The sequence below is a fragment of the Arachis duranensis genome, chromosome 8 (genome assembly GCF_000817695.3).
Source record: "Arachis duranensis cultivar V14167 chromosome 8, aradu.V14167.gnm2.J7QH, whole genome shotgun sequence".
In the NCBI taxonomy this organism is placed as follows: domain Eukaryota; kingdom Viridiplantae; phylum Streptophyta; class Magnoliopsida; order Fabales; family Fabaceae; genus Arachis; species Arachis duranensis.
In genome coordinates, this window is record NC_029779.3 from 28,015,960 (window position 1) to 28,036,096 (window position 20,137).

Here is a 20,137-nt window from a genome sequence, read left to right on the forward strand (position 1 = left end):
TAAATACCTGGGGCTTGTTTTAATCCGAATGGTAATACATTCCATTCATAGAGCAACACACTTGTTGATTCTTTTGTTGGGCAAGTAAAAGCAGTTAATTTCTTTGTTTCTTCGTCTAAACGAAGTTGCCAATATCCTGATTTTGCATCAAGAGATGAAAACCAAGTTGCTCCTTTGATTTTTTCTAAAATAGAATCTTTTCTTGGAAGTTTATGAGCATCACCAATAATTGCTTCATTCATCTTCTTATAGTTAATAACCATTCTTCGTTTTCCCCTTTTAATTTCATTATTGTTTTCGACATAAAAGGCTGGAGCCGCATGAGGACTTTTACTTAATCTTATAATTCCTTTTTCCAAAAGATCTCTACATTCTAATGAAAACTCTTCTCTATCTCTTGCGGAATAAGGGCTTTTATTTGGAACATTTATCTCTTTTGTAGGATCTTTTAATTTAATACTTACTAATTCGTTATTTGTATTTTTAATATCTAAAGGATTTTCAGCACAAATTTCATCCAAGAGTTCTTCTATCTTTATTTCAAGATTATTTTTTGGAATATTTATCTGAAAGTATAGATTTAAATAACATGTTTCTAATATAGAAAATATTTTAAACTTTAAGATCTTATCTATAGTAGTAGTTGGTATTTTTATACGTTTTGATTTTTGATTTATTGAAGAATCGTGTGGAGCTTTTAAAACTATATATGTTAATTCTTGAATGAATGGATGATATAGCTTTAAAAAGTTTTTTCTGTTATTTTTATAGTAATAAATGTAGCATTATTACTCAGTCTCTGAGTCTGTTTCTGAGACATATTCAAAAATATGTCTAAGTTATCATCAGATTCTTCTAATGGTTCCATGAAACAAGACTTAACAATTTCTATTTGTTTAGTAAGATCCTTTTTATCCTTCTTTTTCAGGCATTCATTTGCGTAGTGTCCTTCTTCTTGGCAATACCAACATTTACAATTTTCTTTTTTATTCGGGCAATAGTTATTTCTTTGTCTTTTGTTTTTATTGTTATTTTCTTTTCTAAAATATCTCTTTTTTCTCCAGTTTGGATAGTATTTTCTTTTTCTAAATTGATATTTTCTATTTCTCTGAAAATTTTTATTAAGCCCATATTTTTGGGGTATCTCTTCATTATCCTGACAGCAGATTCTAATTATATTTGCAAATCTTTTTTGAGTTGCTTCTTGCATACAACGTTCTTTTATTTCCTCTCTTATTGCAGAGGTTGCTCCACCAAAATTATTTTCAATTGTTCCTCTATTTATTTCTCTTATAAATCTTCCCATTATAAATTCATTAGCAGGATATGGAAGTTTTGTTATGTACATACTAAGATAATGATTTTTATCTTCTTCTTTTAATTTGTAATAATGTATTCTATATTCACATATATAAGACTCCACATTACATAAATCATATATATGAATATTAGCTAAATGATTTTTTGCTTCTTGATATTCTTTATTATAGACTTCTTGTCTATGATCTATAATATTTTTTCCAAAAAATTCTTTATATAGAATCATCATTATATATAATATCTTATCATAAGCTGTTGTTTTTGTTTCTAATTCTTCTATTATTTAGTTTTCTATTGATGTCATATAATCTCTTATAGTTCCTTTAGTATGAAATCCTATGTAATTCCAAATGTCTCTTCCAGACAATTCACTAAGTTTTGGATTAGTAAAGGCTTCTAATAAGAAGGAATTCAACCAGTTTTCAAAAATTTCTTTTTTGTTCTTTTTGCAGTCTAAATCGAGCATTCTTTCTCCTTTCATTTCCTGGATTTTAGGAACGTACTTTGATGGTATTTTTGTATACTTTGAATTTTTATTTATAAATCCATTTTTAAAAGCATAATTTTCAAAACCTGTTTCCCATTTAAATTGAGATTGATTATCCTTAGATGTTCCAGCTTCATTTTTTACTTGTATTGGAATTGCTGGTTCTTCGTCACTTGAATAATCTAGAATGTGTTCTTCATTTTCTATATTTTCAGCATTTACTAATTCTTCTTCTATTTGAAAGCCATGTTCCATAATATTATTTTCTTGAGACATTTTTAATTGTTTAAAAAGCATTGTGACTTCTTCTAATTTTTCTTCAATATTCATAATTTCAATGGTGGTTTTACTTTTAAGTCTGTTATGTTGATTATATTTTGAATTTTTTCTTCTTTGGGATTCTCTTTTTTCTTATTTCTTTGAAATTTTATAGATACTAATATTTCTTCAAGCATATCTACTATAGAATTTAATTGTGGGTTAAAAGTATGATGAAGATGTGGGGAATCATTTCCATGGTAGCATTTTTTAGAAATTCCATGTGAAAAATAAGTTTTTTCAGGTTTTTGAAGTCCTTCAATAAAACTTATAGTAAAATAAAGATTTTGAGAAAAATCATTTTGTATTGATTTTAAGAATTCAGTGTCATTACAATTAACATTGGTTAAAATTATTAATTTTTGATCTATTAGTTTTGATAATTTAATTATTTCTTCTCTTAAATCTTCTAATTTACTTTTTTCCATTAGGTGACGCTTTTCTTTGTGAATAGTTACGGTTTTAAGTTAAAAGTGTGATTTTAGAATGTGTGGTTTATATTTTGCCACATAAACACATCTTTAAAACAACATCTTTACCATATATTTCTCCTTTTTATATTTGTCGCTGTAATTAATGTTGGTGTTTGCTACGGTACGATGATAAATTAATACGTACTGATACGTTTAAGATATGGACAAATAACAATAAGACATGTGGAATTTATTTTCCACATCAGCATTTAATTTTTTCTTTTTTAAATATATAGTATATCACCACTTTTACTAAAACACCCTTTTAATTAAATAAAAATAAAAAATATTTATTTATTTAATTTTATAAAAAGACTTAAACATCCTTTCTTTATTTGATTAGACAAAAATATCCTTTTAAATTAATCAAATTTTAGAATTTAATTAATCCTAATTTTATAGTTTCAAATAATTAAAACAATAAAACAAAAACATATTAAAAAAATAAAGAATCAAAATTATTCTTTTTCTGTGTTAAACATATTAAAAAAACAAAAAATTAAAATTGTTCTTCATCTGATTCAGAAACCTTCTTATTCCCGCCGCCGAAAGTTTCAATCTCCATCGTTTTGCTGGGATGCCCTAGCCAATTACCCAACCCAGCAACCTTGGCTCCACACGACGGCTAAACGCGAACCCATCCCTCCCATCACCCTCGAGCTCCTCCTTCCTTTCTCCGTCATCGATCTCACTCCCTCACCTCCGTCCATCTCCCGCCGCCGTCGCCGAAACGAGCTTCAAAGCCACCGTCGGTATCGTGCAGCTCTGTTCCACCATCGTGCAGCTACTGTTTCAGCTTTGAAAGCACCGTCGCGCAGCTCGGTTCCATCGTCGCCGGGCTCGCCTCCTTTTTCCGTCGAGCAGCTCTGTTCTATCGTCGCCCGCGCTATCTTTATTCCACCTGTCATCCCTTCGGTGTGCCCTTGTCCCCCTTTTGCTCAGGATCTAGGGCTTTGTTCTGTTCTAGGGCTTCTAGCTTCTAGTTATTTTTTTATAACAATTATTGAATAATTGTTGTTAGTTAATTTGTGAACTTGTTCTGGATTGAACATTCATATAGTACTACCTTCAACATTTCGCTCGGCTATGGCATTTTCTTGTATAGCTGTTATAAATTCAAACTTGAATCCTTCAATCAGGTACAAATATGAAAATAACATAGTGATGGATGTTTCCACTTCTGATGGGAGCTCTCCTCTACAGTATCAACTTTATGGCAATGGAAAGATTGGAGTTGATGTGCCTCCAGGAGGAAGTCAAAATCAGCTTCTTGAGAGACAGGTCTATATTCTGCCTTGAACTGCACAACTTAACTTCATAAGGGGAATTACTTAGCTAGTGTTCTATCTCTGTTTACAGAAAGCTCATGTTCAGCAATTTTTGGCTACCGAAGATGCATTAAACAAGGCTGCTGAGGCAAAGGACTTGTCCGAGAAACTTATGAAACGTCTGTATGGTGGCACTGATGTTCCATCACGCTCAATTGGTATTGGAAGCACGTCTCAGAATGTTGGAAGTCTTAGGCAACTTGAGGTCTTCTCTTCAAAACATAAAGTCCATTAGTTACATTTTTACCTTGATAGAAAGTGTTACAAAGTATAATGTGCGCGCACGCGCAAGCGCCTCCACATCCCCTCCTAAATATCTTTCTAATTAGGGAAGAATTGATTGCTTTTTAAGTTTTCAAGACATTTAACATATGTATTTTTACTTTATTTATTATTTTGGAGAATGTTTAGGAATATTTTTTAGATACTACATCACTCATCTAGTATTTATTGTTGTGGTTATTATGACTTAAATTGGGTTTAGCAAAAATGTTCAATTCTATATTCTCCATTTAAAGCAGGAGAAATAAGAATTTACCACCTTATATGTTTCAGGGTTGATTGAATCCTTGGTTATGGCATTTTCATTTAAATTATTTAGGATCCCATTTTCATTACCTGATTAGATTTTCCTATTTAATTTAAGAATTTAAGCATTTAAATATTCCATTTCTTTATATGGTTCCTATTTTCAGCTTGATGTTTGGGCCAAGGAAAGAGAAGTTGCTGGTTTAAAGGCAAGCCTAAATACCCTGATGTCTGAAATACAACGCCTGAATAAGTTGTGCGCTGAGAGGAAGGAAGCTGAAGATTCTCTGAAAAAAAAGTGGAAAAAGATCGAAGAGTTTGATGCTCGAAGATCAGAACTTGAGACCATATATACAGCATTACTTAACGCAAATAAGGTAAATTCCACTATTTCCATCTTTCCTGTATAAGTGAAACTCTGGTATCTTTATTGTTCATCCTTGGGTGGTGCTGTTACCTTGTTAGAATCCTAAGATGATCACTTTTTCCAACTTAATTGGCCAATATTTGCATTGACTGTTGAGATGATCGATATTAGCGAAGTTTATGTACAGTGTTGGTACTTGGCATGGAATTCATATCCCTTGCTTCTGACACATTGTCTTTTTGCAGTGTATATTTTTCCCCGTTTCTATTTTTTAGGGAAAAATAGTTCTTTGAATTTTTATTTTACCCCCTTGTTAATCACATATTGCAGGATGCTGCATTGTTTTGGGGTCAGCAACCATTAACTGCTAGGGAGTATGCTGCAAGCACTATAATTCCAGCATGTGCTGTTGTTGTTGAGACTTCAAATAGTGCAAAAGATCTTATTGAGAAGGAAGTGTCTACCTTTTGTCGGTGTCCTGATAATAGCCTCTACATGCTTCCTTCTTCCCCACAGGTTTATAATGTTTCAACAGAAATTTTTTCCCCCACTTGTTGGTTGATGCATGGTAATTTGATAGATGGAGTTTCTTTTTGATGTCCCATCTCGACATTTTGGTATTCAAAGTTCTGAGTTCATTGAAGTTTAAAACAAGGAACATGAATAAATAAAATCAAGAAAGCAACAAGAGTGATCAGATACACCTAACTTTTCTTAACACCTTTAGGAACATGACTCACTTAAAGATATGTTCATTATTCAGATAGGCTAAACTAGTTGAGGGGTAATTTTTAGGGTGGCCATACTAGAAGAGATAGAATTAGGTATGAGTGCACCTGAAAACACTTGCGGTTGCCCCTATTGTTGAGTAGATAGTGGAATCTCAGCTTGTAGATTCCTCTGTTGAACAAAGGAAACCGATAGAGGCCCTGGTAAGGAGAGTGAACCAGATAGATGAGAATAAAAAATTAGATGTAAAGGAAGACCTAGAAAAACTGTAAGTTGAATTATTAAAAAGAGCCTTTTGAAACAGTTTTGATAGGAAGAGAAGAGAAGAAGATGAAGAAGATCGAAACTTTTAGAGGCATGAACGATGAAGGTTTCTAATCTAGAACGACGAAGGTTTCTAAGCCTAGATGAAGAACAATTTTGATTTTTTATTTTTTTAATATGTTTAACACAGATGAAGAACAGTTTTGATTTTTGGTTTTTTTAATATGTTTTTGTTTTGCTGTTTTAATTATGTTGATGTAAGTTGAATTATTAAAAAGAGCCTTTTGAAATCACCCTAGGATGGAGCAGTTCTGAAATTCAAACAGTACAGGGAAAGGGAGGAGCTTTAAATCGCGACGGAGATGGCTGAATGGAGGCTGAACAATGGCGGAATGGTGGCTGAAAGGCCGCGGAACAGAGGCTGAACAGAGGCTCGAACACGCGGCGTAGAGGACTGAACAGAGGGCTAAGCAGCTCGAACAAGGGTTCGCCAAAAAGGGAAGAACAAGGGTTGGCCAAAAAACAGACGCAGAAGCTTGGCTAAAAAGGAGGCGGATGCGTGGCGAACAAGGGCGACATTGCGCCGAAGCTGTTGCAGCGGCGGTGGCTGGACGTTGAGGAACGGCGACGAGAGATGGCTGTTTCGGTGCTTCCTCCAAGCTGCGTTCGAGTTCTCTTCTGTCTTCTCTGCGTTCTTTAGTGTGTTCGTTCAGAGGCCAGAGAGAGGGAAGAGAGGGAAGAGAGGGAAGAGAGGGAAGTGAGGGAGTGAGGAGGAGCTCGGTGAGAGGAAGGAGGAGAGTGGCTGAGTGAGACTGTGAGAGAGGAGGGGCCAAGAAGGTGCTGCGCGTTTTGGTTACTGGTTAGGGTTCCTCTAACCAACGGCACCAATTTGAGCAAATTTTAGAAAACCGGTTGGGTCCCGGTTCGGTTCGACCGACCGGTTCTCAACCGGTTCGACGGTCCAACAACGGTTTCTGAATCTTTCGGTTTTGATATATGACCGATTCTTTTTTTATACCGGTACACGGTTCGACCAACCGGTTCGAACAGGTTTTCAGAATCTTGGTCCGAACTGCTTTTTCTTTCGGTTCATGATTTGATCGGTTCGACCAGTTAGTTCGAACTATTTTCAGAACTTGGCGTTTTTCCCTTATTCTAAAAATCCGGCCAGGTGACAGTTCGGTTCGACCGACCAGTTCTTGGCCGGTTCGACAGTTCAATTGCGGTTTTTGAGATTGGAGGTTTTAACATTTGTCTGAGTTGTTTTTTGTAGCGGTTCATGGATCAATCGGTTCAACCGGCCGGTTCCAACCGATTTTCAGAAGATAGATTATAACAATTCTCTCATGTTGTTTTTATTTTAAAATGCTTAATATATTTTAGTATCAAATTTTCAATTAAGCTTACAACACAGAAGTGGTTCAAGGAATCAAAATGCTAGAGTGAAAATTAAGCTTCACCTAAATTCAACTATAATCGAACGAAAGACATAAATATTAATTTTCAACAAGAGTCCATAAAAAATATAGTGCATAATAATTTTTTAAGTAAAAGAGATGAAAATAACAAGTCTTAGTAGTTAATATAATCTAAACATGACTACATGACAATTACAATTATTTAATTTTTGTTTGACTCCTTTTGTTTATACTTATTGTAATTCCTGGTAGCAGATTCAATGAAATTACGCAGCATCAAGTTATGGGGCCTTAGAATCAAATCCAACGCAAGTCGCATCCTTGTACCATGATTAACCTGAAAAATATAAATATTTTAGGTTACCAACAAAACCATACACATTCGCAAATGAAATACCATTGTTTTTTTAGCAAAAAAAAAATTACATTTACTGTATAACTATACGTCTTCCTGTAGTTTGTCATCCAGGTTGCCACCCATACCCCACAATCATTACTATGTTAAATAAGACGCGGTTAGCTTATGCAGATAAAAATTTGAAAGAAAAAAACACAAATACAGATATTCCTTGCTTGTTCTCCTGTTTCTAGCATTTCCACAAATTCAAAATCAAGTATCCTTGGCCTGAATGGAGTGTTGTATTTATAGAACGAGTCATACTTGAGCATATCTTCCAGATATTTTGCCTATTCATATAGGAAAAAAATTAAATAAAGGACGATATTTGAAAAAAAAGCAATAGTAATTAACTCAACAAAAACAACAATCAACAATTCTTCCTGTTAACAACAATCAACAATCAAAGAAATTAACCCAGAAAAACAAGAATACTCAAAGAAATTGAATGAAGGAGGAGGGGAAATAGTTGGATTGATGTATTTCTCATGCATTCCCTTGTTCTTCACTTGCTTTAGCACAGGGGGGCTAACAAGATTTGTAACGTGGGAGCCGCTAAATCTTGAAAGGGGCTGCTTCTTCTTATGGCTTGAAGATGATGTCTCAGTGCAACTTTGCAGCAACACTTGGTTTTTCTTTTGTTTCGTTGGAGTAGAAAGTGCTGCACTAGGCTGAGAAGCATTGGAAGAAAAATCAATGTTTGGTTCAAGAATGAAAATTGAATGAAGGAGGAGAGGAGCTTGAGTAGTGGGGATTGCGGCTGGCGGAGATGCGATGACGGCGCCGATAATGGTGAAGATGCCTAGCTGCTATTCTGCTCTAATAGGGTTTTTACCTTTTAGGGTTGGGTTTGGTCCCCTTTTGGAGAAAGAAGGGAGAGGAAGTAGTAGCAGCATTTGGAGAAAGAAATAGGATGTCAAACACACTGGTATTTGCCAACTGTGTTTTCGGTACGCAATGTCTTTTTCAGACTTGTTACCATTTTTATTTATTTTATCTTATTACTTAATTGGTGTCACTGACTTAGTCCCTAACTAAACCGATCAACCGAACCGAAAACTGAACAAACCGTTAACCGAAAAACCGAAAAAAGCATATTTTGCTGTTTTTAGTTCGGTTAGGTTCGATTTTCGGTTCTGATAATAAAAACCCCAACCAAACCGGCCAGGTAAAAAACCAAAAAAAAAAAACAAAACACCCCCCCTCCCCCAAAAAATGAACGAAACCTAAACCTAAACCAGTAACCCCCATTCGGCCATTCCCCCAAGCCCCACTCCCAAACGAACCCTAGCCCCTCTCTCCCTACTCCCTAGGTCTCACAGCCTCGCTCTCTGCAACTCCCATCGCCGGTGAGAGACCTCCTCCCACCACCTCGCAGCCACCGCCACCTTCCTCCCAGCGCAGCCCTTCCACTGCTCCCACCCAGGACCTCCTCGCGGACAGAGCAGCCCAGCACTGCAGCACACAGCCAGCGCCCAGCGCTCAGCAGGTCGGCACCACCCTTGCAAGTCGCACCCACCACCATCCTCAGTCCCTCGCAACTCGCAAATCGCACCCAGCAGGCCAGGACCAGCCACTCACCCAGGACCACCCAGCGGACACAGAGCACCGTATCAAGTCAGATATGGAGCCCGAGCCACCAAGTCAGGTATGTAACTTTACTGAAATTGCTGTTTTGTTTGTTTTGTTGAATTACTGAAACTGCTTCTGGTTTGTGTTGTTCTGTTGAATTGATGAAAGTTTGAGTCTTGTTTTGTTTTGCTGTTTTGTTGAATTACTGAATTACTAATTGCTGTCTTTTACTCATACTGTGTTTCTTTCATTATTAGAAAGTTGGGGAATAGATTCTGTATTCCAATGTCATTGCTGTTATTTTTTTCCCTTTGATTGCTTGTTATTCAGTAGTGGTTTAGAGAAGGAAGTTCATCCTCGAAGGTTACCTAATTCATGACTTTAATCAAGAATTGATTCAGATATACCAAACCATTTCATGGAATGCTTTCTTAATTTTTCCCTTTACCTCCTTGTTTAACTAAAAGGCTAATGTAATGATTGTTTTAAAAACTAAATGGCTGTTGATAAATCTTGAAAAAACCTTGATTTATGAAGAGTATTAGGAAGTTTAAAGTGACAGAAGATTGCTACTACCTAACATGAGTAATTTGCCGTGGTGGAGCTGGTGTTTCCATAAGTTCTTTGCATTTCTTGACAACCAATATGCGACTTGTGTAGATCTTTGGGATGATAAGCAGTTTTTTCAAGATCATCCTGGTGCAGTGCCTATCACCACAGTGCAGGTACTTCCTAGCTTTCATTGCTTCCATTACCAATATCCATTGCTATCGTTTTGTGTCTTATTTCATTGCCTTTTAGCCTTCAGTTGGTGTTCTTAAGAGAGACCATCTGCTTACTTTATACATTAGTGATCTGATTTTCTCTCTTTGTTGAAGGGTGAGGAACTGAGAAAACTTATCGGTGCTCCAGTTTACATCGAATGTAGTTCAAAAACACAGCAGGTACATATATGTTCTCTGCATCTATAAAAGTTCCAAAGGTTAGATAATATCACGTCCCTAATGATATCTGCCTTTGAATACAGAATGTGAAGGCTGTTTTTGATGCGGCCATCAAAGTAGTTCTCCAGCCTCCAAAGCAGAAGAAAAAGAAGAGAAAGGGTCAAAAAACCTGTTCCATATTGTGATCTTCTCAGTTCTAAATTGGTAGTTGGCAGAGGATGACATGACTGTAGCCATTTCTTGGTAGTCTTTGCCATTCTATATCTTTGCTGCATAACACATGATGGTGTTGGTGTTCCGGAAACATTACTGAACCAAATGTTCGGACGAGAGGGACAAGAATCCGAGGAGGGTATTAGTCTGCTCATCAGCAGAAAGTTGCTGAAGCTGATGTAATTAGGGTAATTTGGTTTGATGTATGTGATTTGATATTAGTTGTTGTTAATTTTGACGAATTGTTTAATTCTTAATGGAAGAAAAGAAACATAATTTGTTTAGAAGAGAAGGCAATAATGACTTGGAAATATGTATTGAGATTCCTCTAGTAGATGCACTCACAGGGTGCTCTTTACCAATTCCTATATTAGGAGGGGAGAACTTGACTTTGTCATTTGAGAATACTGTTGTATACCTTGGATATGTAAAGGTTATTGAAGGTCAAGGCATGCCAACCCTTAAAAACGATGGGAAAAGAGGTGACCTCCATGTCAAGTTTCTAGTTGACTTCCCCAAAGAATTGAGTGATGAACAATGGCAAGAAGCTTTTAGAATCTTAGAAAATTGTTGTTAATGATGACCATAGTTGTACATTTGTATATTTTGTATGCAGATATGAATGCATTTGCTATCAGTTAAAGACACAAATTTTCTGTTAATGATAGATATACAATTCATGACTCAATGTTGGCATTGGATTATTTCTCCATAAGAAATAGCTGATAATTACATTTGTGTATATAGTACCTATAACCAGTTAACCACTGTTTTATGAATATCTTACTAGACTTCGCTGTAAATTTCATTTTATTCTGCATTCAACTTCTAAAATAAAAAGTTGGTAAAATAAATAAAAAATCTAATTATTCTTGAATGAAAATGATAATTAATTTTTATTTTATTATTTTAAAAATTTTCCTTATATTAGAGAATCTTTTTCCTCCTACTTTATAAGTTCTTTATCTTTCTTGGGGGAACTATTCCATCCGCCTATAGCTTATTAGCTTTGAGGAAGACAGAACAGACATCAAACCTTCAATATTTAAGAAAGAAAAAAAAAGCTATAAAGAATATACATATACATTATATACACATTCTTTTTCGTTAGTTTTATTTTCATTTGGACCAAAGAGAGAGAAAGTTCAGTCACCTATATGATATGCCGTACAATATTCCTATATTAAGTATTAACAAGTACTTATGATCAAAATCTAATGTTCTACCACTATCTGTCATTATCCTGATTCTCACGGTTTTCATCGTGAGGAGTTTCAGCAAAAACTTGTCCTTGGTCTCTAACATCTCTGAACATTGAAAAAAACGAGTTGAGACCCTCAGATGAAGCACCTCCTAAGATCCATAATAACATAGAACTGAATGAATTCATGGAACCGGGGTTCGGACCGCCTTCTGCTTGTCGAATATCAGCTTGCCCAGGAATCTGCACGGGGTTTAGGCTACAGAATAAAAGGCATTTCACAAGTTGAATTACATCAGTAGAATTTAAACCAAATTAGCTTCACCAAACTCTTATAAACTGATAAACAAAACCAGTCATTTACCATCCAAAGGTAATGCTCAAGCAGGGCTAGTTCGAATCTTAGAATGGAAATTAGTTTGACTTCATTACAATCTTTGTGATGTATAATAAGAAAAAAAGTTAAGTTCAATTCATTAACAATTAGCAATAATATCACTATATAAGTACATAGATCTATAAGAAAAATATCCAATCTCAGATCATTTGAACTCAATTAAAATCAGAATCAAAAGCAGAAATGCTATATAATACAAGTAGAAGCATATATCTTTGAACATGAATAAAAACAGAATCAATCAAAAAATTTCTAGTGCTGATGAATCTTTTTATAAGAAGGCTATTTTGAGTTATTACCATAACTAAGTAGAACTAAATGATAATACTGGCTAAAATCACATTCTATTGGTGAAAATTTTATAGTTCTTATACTGATTTGGCAAATCCTATAATAGATAAGGACTTAAGTGCAGCCACCACTACCGATATAATCCTACACAAGTTACAATGGGAACCAAGGAAAGTATTAATTAAATCAAAAGGGAGCTGCATACTTACACTGTCAACAACAATTACGTCAACTGAACCACTACGGATTAAGGTATCCACAAGACTAAGTGCTTGTTCACCACAATCTGGTTGTGAAAGCAACAAGTTTTCAGTATTCACACCAATGGATTCTGCAAGTGCCTTATTGAGAGCATGCTCAGCATCAACAAATACACAGTAGCCTGCATGAAATGAAGATATGAATGCAAGCATAAACTAACTACAAAATCCTTAACATAGATTCCTTACAAATACATCATAGTAGTAAACAGACAGCCCTTCTTACTTATCTTCGGTATTATGATGTTATTAATTGTGGTAACTTCATTTTTATGATCAAAATAGCATAAATTAAGCCTGAAATGTTGATATAGCCCACCAAGATACTTGTAGTACAAAATTTAAATTATACACATTATACCTCTTACTTCTCTCTCTGCCAAAAGGATAAGAGAAGTGGAAAACAGAACACAACCTGTTCACAACTTCTAAAGTCTAATGACCTTAGCCTGAAACATCAAGAAATACTAACAGTCTTACAAATTGCATGTTCATTATCCATGTTTTGAATCATTATGCTGAGATACTGAAGTAACGGTGCCTCAATTCTTGAATTTTCACTGATATCAAGCATTCGAACGAATTCCGCAACCACTTGGCGATCCATGAAACATCTGAACCATTTAATCAAATACAAAATTCAAAATTTTCAAGATAATACTAACAAGATCATAAGCAACGAGATTTTCCCAACAAGATCTTACTCAAGAATGGATGGATCATGTTTATCACCATAAGTAATTATCTCCACAACAGACTGCAATAAATCCAGCACTAATTCCTGCATAAAACAGCATGCATAATCACAAGATGCTTTTTGTTCAATGAAAACAAAATACCACAATGCGAATAAAATTGACTTGTGTTACCCTGTTACGCATGTTCACAACTTTGATCTGCTTCAGTTCATCAATTACGGATCTGTAACCGGAAAATCATCAACAGCAATATTTATAATAAACAAGTTAAAGTTCCGTAAACAACAAAAGCCTCATAAGGCACTACAGAAACTTAATTTCCACAGCAAACTTCACGAAAAGATCAGGTCACTACCAAAAAGAAAGATCATCAAAAATCTCAAAACAGACTCTTTAATCCTGTATAATAGCATTAATAAAAACAAGTTCTAATTCCGGTAACAAGAGTCCCATAAAGCACCAATGAAACTCAATTTATACAATCAAATTCATGAATAATCAAGTCACTACCTAAGAAGACCATCAGAATCTCATATCAAACCTTATCAAAGCAAATCCAGGACAATGTAATATATAAGAAACAAGTTCAAGCTCTGGAAAGTGGAAACAACTAAAGCCCTGTAATGCACAACAGAAACTCAATTTTCACTCTAAAACGCACAAGTGAACAACCAAGTCACAACTACACTACTAAAGGATCAACAAAATATCAAAACGAACCTTAGCAAATCCATAACAATATCATTGATAAGAAATAAGTTCGAGGGATATGATGCATGGCTTCGGGTACATACTGACCGTCGAAGTCTAAGGTTTTTTTCTTGGTTGAGCTTCTGCTCTTTGAACTCGAAGGAAGGAAACTGGAATGGAGATGGGTTTTTCTTCTGAGCAGTCTGAGAAGAGGGGGGCAGAATCGTGACGGAGACAGAGGCCAGGCGACGAACACAACTCAGAAGACGGTGGTGGGTTGGAAGAATCTGCGACGACCAGACGAAGACGATGGTGGCTGAGCGCCCGACGGACGGCGGCAGGAGCGCGATGGAGCAGATGAATACCAGGAACTGACGCGCCGAGGTCGAGGAAGAAGAAGCTGCGATTCTTGAAGGAGGAAGAAGCACGGACGACCAGACGACGATGGTAGTGCCTTAGAGCGACGGACGGCGGCAGTCCTTGCGGCGGTGGTGGAGAAGCTAGGGTTTCTGTTTCAATTTCCTTTATTGATTTGGGGAGTAGCTGTTAAGATAGAGGTATTCAAAGGGTATTTTTGTCTAATCAAATAAAGGAAGGATGTTTAAGTCTTTTTATAAAATTAAATAAATAAATATTTTTTATTTTTATTTAATTAAAAGGGTGTTTTAGTAAAAATGTGATATACTATATATTTAAAAAAGAAAAAATTAAATGCTGATGTGGAAAATAAATTCCACATGTTTTATTGTTATTTGTCCATATCTTAAACGTATCGATACGTATTAATTTATCATCATACCGTAGCAAACACCATTAATTTGTCGTGTTCCACATTCCTTCCTTAGTACACTGTTTTATAGGTTACCATACATGCCACATGTTAAAAGGTTATTTGCCAATCAACACATAATTATTCGTAGCCATTTAAAATCATACTACGAAAACGAAAGAACTCACCTAAATAAATACATTAAATGATTAAATACTTATTACAGTTTTTTTCTCCTGAAGCTTTGACCCAGCTTTGTGCAATGAACTTTCCTAATTTTCTGTTTATTCTGTTTATATTAAAGAATTCAGTTAAAAATAAAACATACAACGGTTGTTTATTTTTTGTAAGATTATGATATTGTTGAAAAAAATAAAAAGAATAGAAGGATTTTAATTAAAAAATATATATTAAGGTATATATTATACAGTACAGAGGTTGAGATCATTTTGAAAGAAAAAAAATTATTAAAAAAAAAGGAAAGTAAGTTTGTGTGCGGTCGTCCCGTCCGTCAGCGTGACGGCAGCAACGACTCGAAAACATGGCAATGGCGGCACTTTCTTCACCCTTCGCTCTCTCCAACTCTCATTACTATAACAACAGGAACTACACATTCAAAGCCTCTTATTTGAAACAAAGAACTACATTACTCCCCGTTCTCCATCATCGTGATCGCACTTTCAGGATCCGATGCACCAGCGACACCGGCGCTGCATTGTTGTTGAATTTCGAAGCGGTTATGAAGGAATGCAATGCTCGTGGTGTCCAGCTTCCTCTGGATATGGTGGACGCCGCCAAGATCACCGGCATTCGCCAACTCTTCCTTCATCGTTACTTCCAACTACAGGTCATCATTCTTCGATCTTCTTTATTATTGTTATTCAAAATTCAATAATGGTTAAGCTGAAATCTCTTGTGCTATGGTTGCAGGATTCGAATCTGGTAATGTCGTTTCTTATGAAGCACATTCCTATGCTTAGAACCAGAATGTTAGCTGATCCTTCTTTTCTATTTAAACTTGGAACAGAGGTTTAATTTCCATTTCCATTTCCATTTTTATTTTTTCGCACGAAATAATTACTTCATATGTTCCTACCAATTTTTTTACCGGCTTTAATGATTTAGATCTTACTTTGAATCGTTCCGTGGTTGATTCTATATCTATGTGTTTTGAGGCGTTGAGAATTTCATTCTCATAAGATTTGAACTTAAGATCTTGTGTTGATAACTTCGGCTATATAGCATTTCTCATAAAATTTGAACTATAGACCTCTGTATTATGTTTTGAAGTGTCAAGAACTTGGCCATATAGCACTTCTTGTAAAATTTGAACTTAAGAACTCATGTTAATGTGTGCAGGTTTTTATAGACATCTTATGTACTTTGGTTGCGGAATATCTCCAAAGACGTGAGGATTTCTGGAATGAGATTCATCTGGTCATTGGTGATATTGTGGTTGGAATTATACCTCTGGTTATTGTGGTGACCAATTTATCACCCATAGCTAGATTTGGAAACTATTCTTATGACTCCCAAGGTTTGCTTGGAGGCATTCAGCATACTATTGCATCTCTTCCTGGCAGGTTATTATATTCTCTCTACTCAGAAGAGTGTCTACTTTATAAATATAAGATGATTGGTTTGTAAGTTTGTTTAAGAATTTTCTCTACTTCTATATATGCATGTGCAGTACTAATTAATCGTTTAAGATCATTAGATAAGTCAAAGTTATTTTCTACTAACTTGAACAGATTGATTTCGTGACATGTTTCTATTTTGTTAAATATTGTATAACATCACATGTCAAGGGATGATTAATAATGTGGTATCCCATGTGCTGTAAATCAATAACATAACACGCCATTAACACCACATATATTTCATGCTAAATGTTGATATGATTTAACGTGACATGACATACATTTGAATAACAGTAATTTCATGAACTAAATTCAAGTGTCTAATGTGCACCATTAATTTGTGTACTTGTTAGAGATCTAGCTGAATGTGAATCCCATTGTTGATAATGTTATGATACCAAATTTCTACTCGAATGCAGTGTATTCGAAGCTGAAAGGCCAGGATGTAAATTCACTCTGAAGCAGCGCATTGCCACATACTTCATCAAGGTGCCTTACATTTTTGGAGGGGAAAAAACTTTTTATACTGTAATTTTGTTTGTAGTAGCAGTTTATTTCTTTTGACACATTTTCTGTTCAGGGTGCATTGCAAGGAATCATGGCCTTTTTAAGTGCTCTTATTGGTCAAGGATTTTTAAATGTTATAATGATGAATTCCAAAAGGTATACATATGTAAATATGCTTACCCTGATATCTTATATATTAAATCTTTTGAATTCTTGTCACAGAATTTATAGAAATAATCAAATATGATTGCTTTTATTGTTGTATTATTATTATATTTTTGTTTCCGTTTACCTATATAAAGCAGTGATGTATTATTTTTATTTGCATTGGAACAGACACAAGCCCTGTCTCAAGAAAACTGCTGTTCTTTGGGGTATGTATTGCTCTCTCTTAATTTTGTGAATTTGAGTTTTTGATTGGTGTGTTTTATTCAGTTGATGAAGAGATGGAAAAGATAAGTACATATCATAATTCCAAAATGGCAATTGAAAAACTAAATAGAGCTTCATATTAGTGTTGTTTCCACTTTCCAACCTCTTTTATTCATAGAAATATTTATATTTTGTTTAGCTTGCTAGTTGCTAGCAAGATGGTATGATTCAACATAACCTTTGGTTATTATCGATTTGGTAGACCAAGGGGATCATAAGCCAAATAAAACCATAATACTTTGACCCTTTTTTGTTTTGGTAAAGATTTTCCCATTTCTTGCATTTGTGTTCACCACCTTTGAATTAATTATTAACGATTTCATAACAAAAATATAAAAACACTCATAATACAAACTTATATTGAAAAAGAAAAAGAAAATCTTATATTGTGTTTGTGTGTTTTGTGTCTCTATTGCGTATAAAACACTTACAAAACACAACCTATATAATGTTATTTAGTCTGCTTAACTATTGGTTAGTTATTTTGCTCTCTTTTTACCAGGGATCTTTGCAGCTGTGTCATCTAACACTCGTTATCAAATCATTAATGGATTGGAACTCCTTTTTGAAGCATCTGTTATTGGAAAAAACCCAAACATTGCAAAGTTCTTCTCTTTCATTGTGAGATTTATTAACAACATCATTGGTGGTATGCAGTTTGTAGAATGGGCCAAATGGAGTGGTGTACATTGAGTGACCCCTTAACCATAATTATCTATACTTAACATTTGCACCTTTTTTTGCCTTTCATCTAAGGTTGGCTAAAAATTAAAAAGGATTAGCTAATTTGTGTCCTTAGTAATAGAAAATTTTATGCTTTACTTCAATAAATGCACAACAAATATATTGAGAATTTAAATTTTGCATAATTTTCTATAAAGATTTTTTTAATTTGTAAGGGCACATGTTAGCTAAACCCTTTTTTTGTTCACGTGCTTCATAGTTCACAAAATTGGGCATGGTCTAGGGTTATCAAATTCATATGTCTAGGTTATCAATCTAAGTATGGAAAATGTAAGATTGGTTTACAATCATTTAGGCCACTAAGTCCTTTTGTTTCTTTTTATTTTGTTAAGAATTCCATTTTGTTAGCTCAGTGCTCAGTTACATACTTTTAGGAGAAAACTAGTTGATGGTTAATAACAATATAACATTAATGCAGCATATATATAGTTTCATATGACCATTATTGTTCATATATATAGTGGAATCGTGTGCAGTATATATTGCGATTTTAGTGGACTGAAAGAATTTTGATCATAGAAGTTGCTTTCTTGTTCAATTCAATAATTGAACACACACAGACAATCAAACACTGGTGTTTTCTAGTCCAAGTTTTAAAATTGCCCCCCCCCTCCCCCCCTTTCTTTTTTATCCAAACTATTTTTTTGGAGTTAAACCCTAAAATGGTCCCTTAGATTACCGTCATATACTAAAATCGTTTTTGAGATTCTAATTGCACCAATTACGTCCCTAAGATTGAAAAAAATGCACCATATTAGTCCCTGACCTATTTTCCATTAACGACGTGATGACATAGCATGATGACGTGGACTGTAAGTGACACGTGTCACTTCATGATTTGGCCACGTGTAATGGTATGATGATGTGGTGACCAGTGACATGTGTCGTGCTGACGTGGATGGTTGTGCCACGTGTCACAATGTTATTTGGCCACGTGTTTGTTTGTGCCACGTGTCACAATAGTATTCGTCCACGTGTTATTCATTATGTCATCATTGTATATGCACCAAATTAGTCCATCACTTTGCATTAAGTAACTCATTTTAGTCCTTGAAATTGAATGTCGTGCATCAAACTAGTCCTTTTACCAATTTTTTTCTCATTTTTTTAATTTAAAATTTTAATATCTTGGATACACTAATTTCAATTCTATTTTTTCATATATCGTTTAAATACAAGTGCTTTCATAAAAATGTTTAAGATTTAGTTTTAATTATATAATTTTTTTAATAATTTAATATCGGTAAATTTTGTAATATATAAGTATGATATTATAAAAAAATAAGTATATGATTGATTAGACACATTTTTTCATAAAAAACATGTGTTTTTAACAAGAAATTAATAATTAAAATAAACATTTTTTTCTTATGAAATACATATTTTCGTTATGTGTAAATGAGTTAGATTGAAGGCACTTCAAGCACCCTCACTACCATCTTTGAACTCTGCAGTCTAGACGAAAGAGGTCGGAGATGGTAATGAGAGAAGCTTGAAATGCCTTCACGTCAACTCTAAGTCGGCAATTAGGATATTTGCAAGAGAAAAAATATTTTATAAAAATACTTTTATTTGAAGAACATGTGAAAAAAAAGAATTGAAATTAATGTATTAAAAAATATTGAGAATTTTGAATTTAAAGAAAAAAATGAGAAAAAACTGGTTAAGGGATTAGTTTGATGCACAACATTCAATTTCAGGGACTAAAATTAGTTATTTAATGCAAAGTGAAGGACTAATTTGGTGCATATACAACGATGACATAATGGATGACACGTTAACGAATACTGCTGCGACACGTGACACAAATGGACACATGGCCAAATAACAGTGACACGTGGCTAAATAATGAAGTGACACGTGTCACTTACAGTCCACGTCATCATGCCATGTCATCATGTCGTTAATGGAAAATGAGTCAGGGATTAATATGTTGCACTTTTTTAAATTTCAGAGACGTAATTAAAATTTTAGGGACGATTTTAGTGCACGACGCCATCAGAACCATCTTAGCGTTAACTCCCTTTTTTGGGTATTTTATTGCCCTTTATGTTGCTTAATTTATTTTATTTATATATACTATTGGCACTTAATTAAGGACTAATTAAAGTCAAGACATGGCTTTACATCATAAGGTAACAACATAATAA

The 20,137-nt window shown here is 34.5% G+C and overlaps 3 protein-coding genes and 2 long non-coding RNA genes across 5 annotated transcripts; 3 read left to right on the forward strand and 2 right to left on the reverse strand.

Moving 5' to 3' along the window:
* The first annotated feature begins 3,741 nt into the window (after positions 1–3,741).
* Positions 3,742–5,836, forward strand: LOC107461895 (AUGMIN subunit 5-like). Its single transcript, XM_016080455.3, has 4 exons — positions 3,742–3,879; positions 3,958–4,131; positions 4,622–4,831; positions 5,152–5,836. The coding sequence occupies exons 1-4, from the start codon at positions 3,763–3,765 to the stop codon at positions 5,416–5,418; spliced, it is 768 nt and encodes a 255-aa protein (XP_015935941.2). The 5' UTR covers positions 3,742–3,762; the 3' UTR covers positions 5,419–5,836.
* A 3,011-nt stretch (positions 5,837–8,847) lies between these two features.
* LOC107461893 (uncharacterized) lies at positions 8,848–11,029 on the forward strand. The gene is made up of 4 exons (XR_002366722.2): positions 8,848–9,277; positions 9,862–9,926; positions 10,080–10,145; positions 10,229–11,029. It is a non-coding gene; the product is annotated as an uncharacterized LOC107461893 (long non-coding RNA).
* A 373-nt stretch (positions 11,030–11,402) lies between these two features.
* On the reverse strand, positions 11,403–12,925 carry LOC107461892 (uncharacterized). Its single transcript, XR_001586695.3, has 2 exons — positions 12,457–12,925; positions 11,403–11,818 (listed from the first exon to the last, which is right to left on the reverse strand). It is a non-coding gene; the product is annotated as an uncharacterized LOC107461892 (long non-coding RNA).
* Positions 12,926–12,962: 37 nt separating this feature from the next.
* LOC127741093 (protein TRANSPARENT TESTA 9-like) lies at positions 12,963–14,442 on the reverse strand. Its single transcript, XM_052252600.1, has 4 exons — positions 14,004–14,442; positions 13,377–13,428; positions 13,212–13,288; positions 12,963–13,121 (listed from the first exon to the last, which is right to left on the reverse strand). Exons 2-4 carry the CDS (start codon positions 13,386–13,388, stop codon positions 12,965–12,967), a joined length of 246 nt encoding a protein of 81 aa, XP_052108560.1. The 5' UTR covers positions 13,389–13,428; positions 14,004–14,442; the 3' UTR covers positions 12,963–12,964.
* Positions 14,443–15,130: 688 nt separating this feature from the next.
* LOC107461818 (protein RETICULATA-RELATED 1, chloroplastic-like) lies at positions 15,131–18,399 on the forward strand. The gene is made up of 7 exons (XM_016080371.3): positions 15,131–15,511; positions 15,595–15,693; positions 16,024–16,247; positions 16,724–16,793; positions 16,885–16,967; positions 17,148–17,185; positions 17,746–18,399. Exons 1-7 carry the CDS (start codon positions 15,206–15,208, stop codon positions 17,934–17,936), a joined length of 1,011 nt encoding a protein of 336 aa, XP_015935857.1. The 5' UTR covers positions 15,131–15,205; the 3' UTR covers positions 17,937–18,399.
* Positions 18,400–20,137: the final 1,738 nt, after the last annotated feature.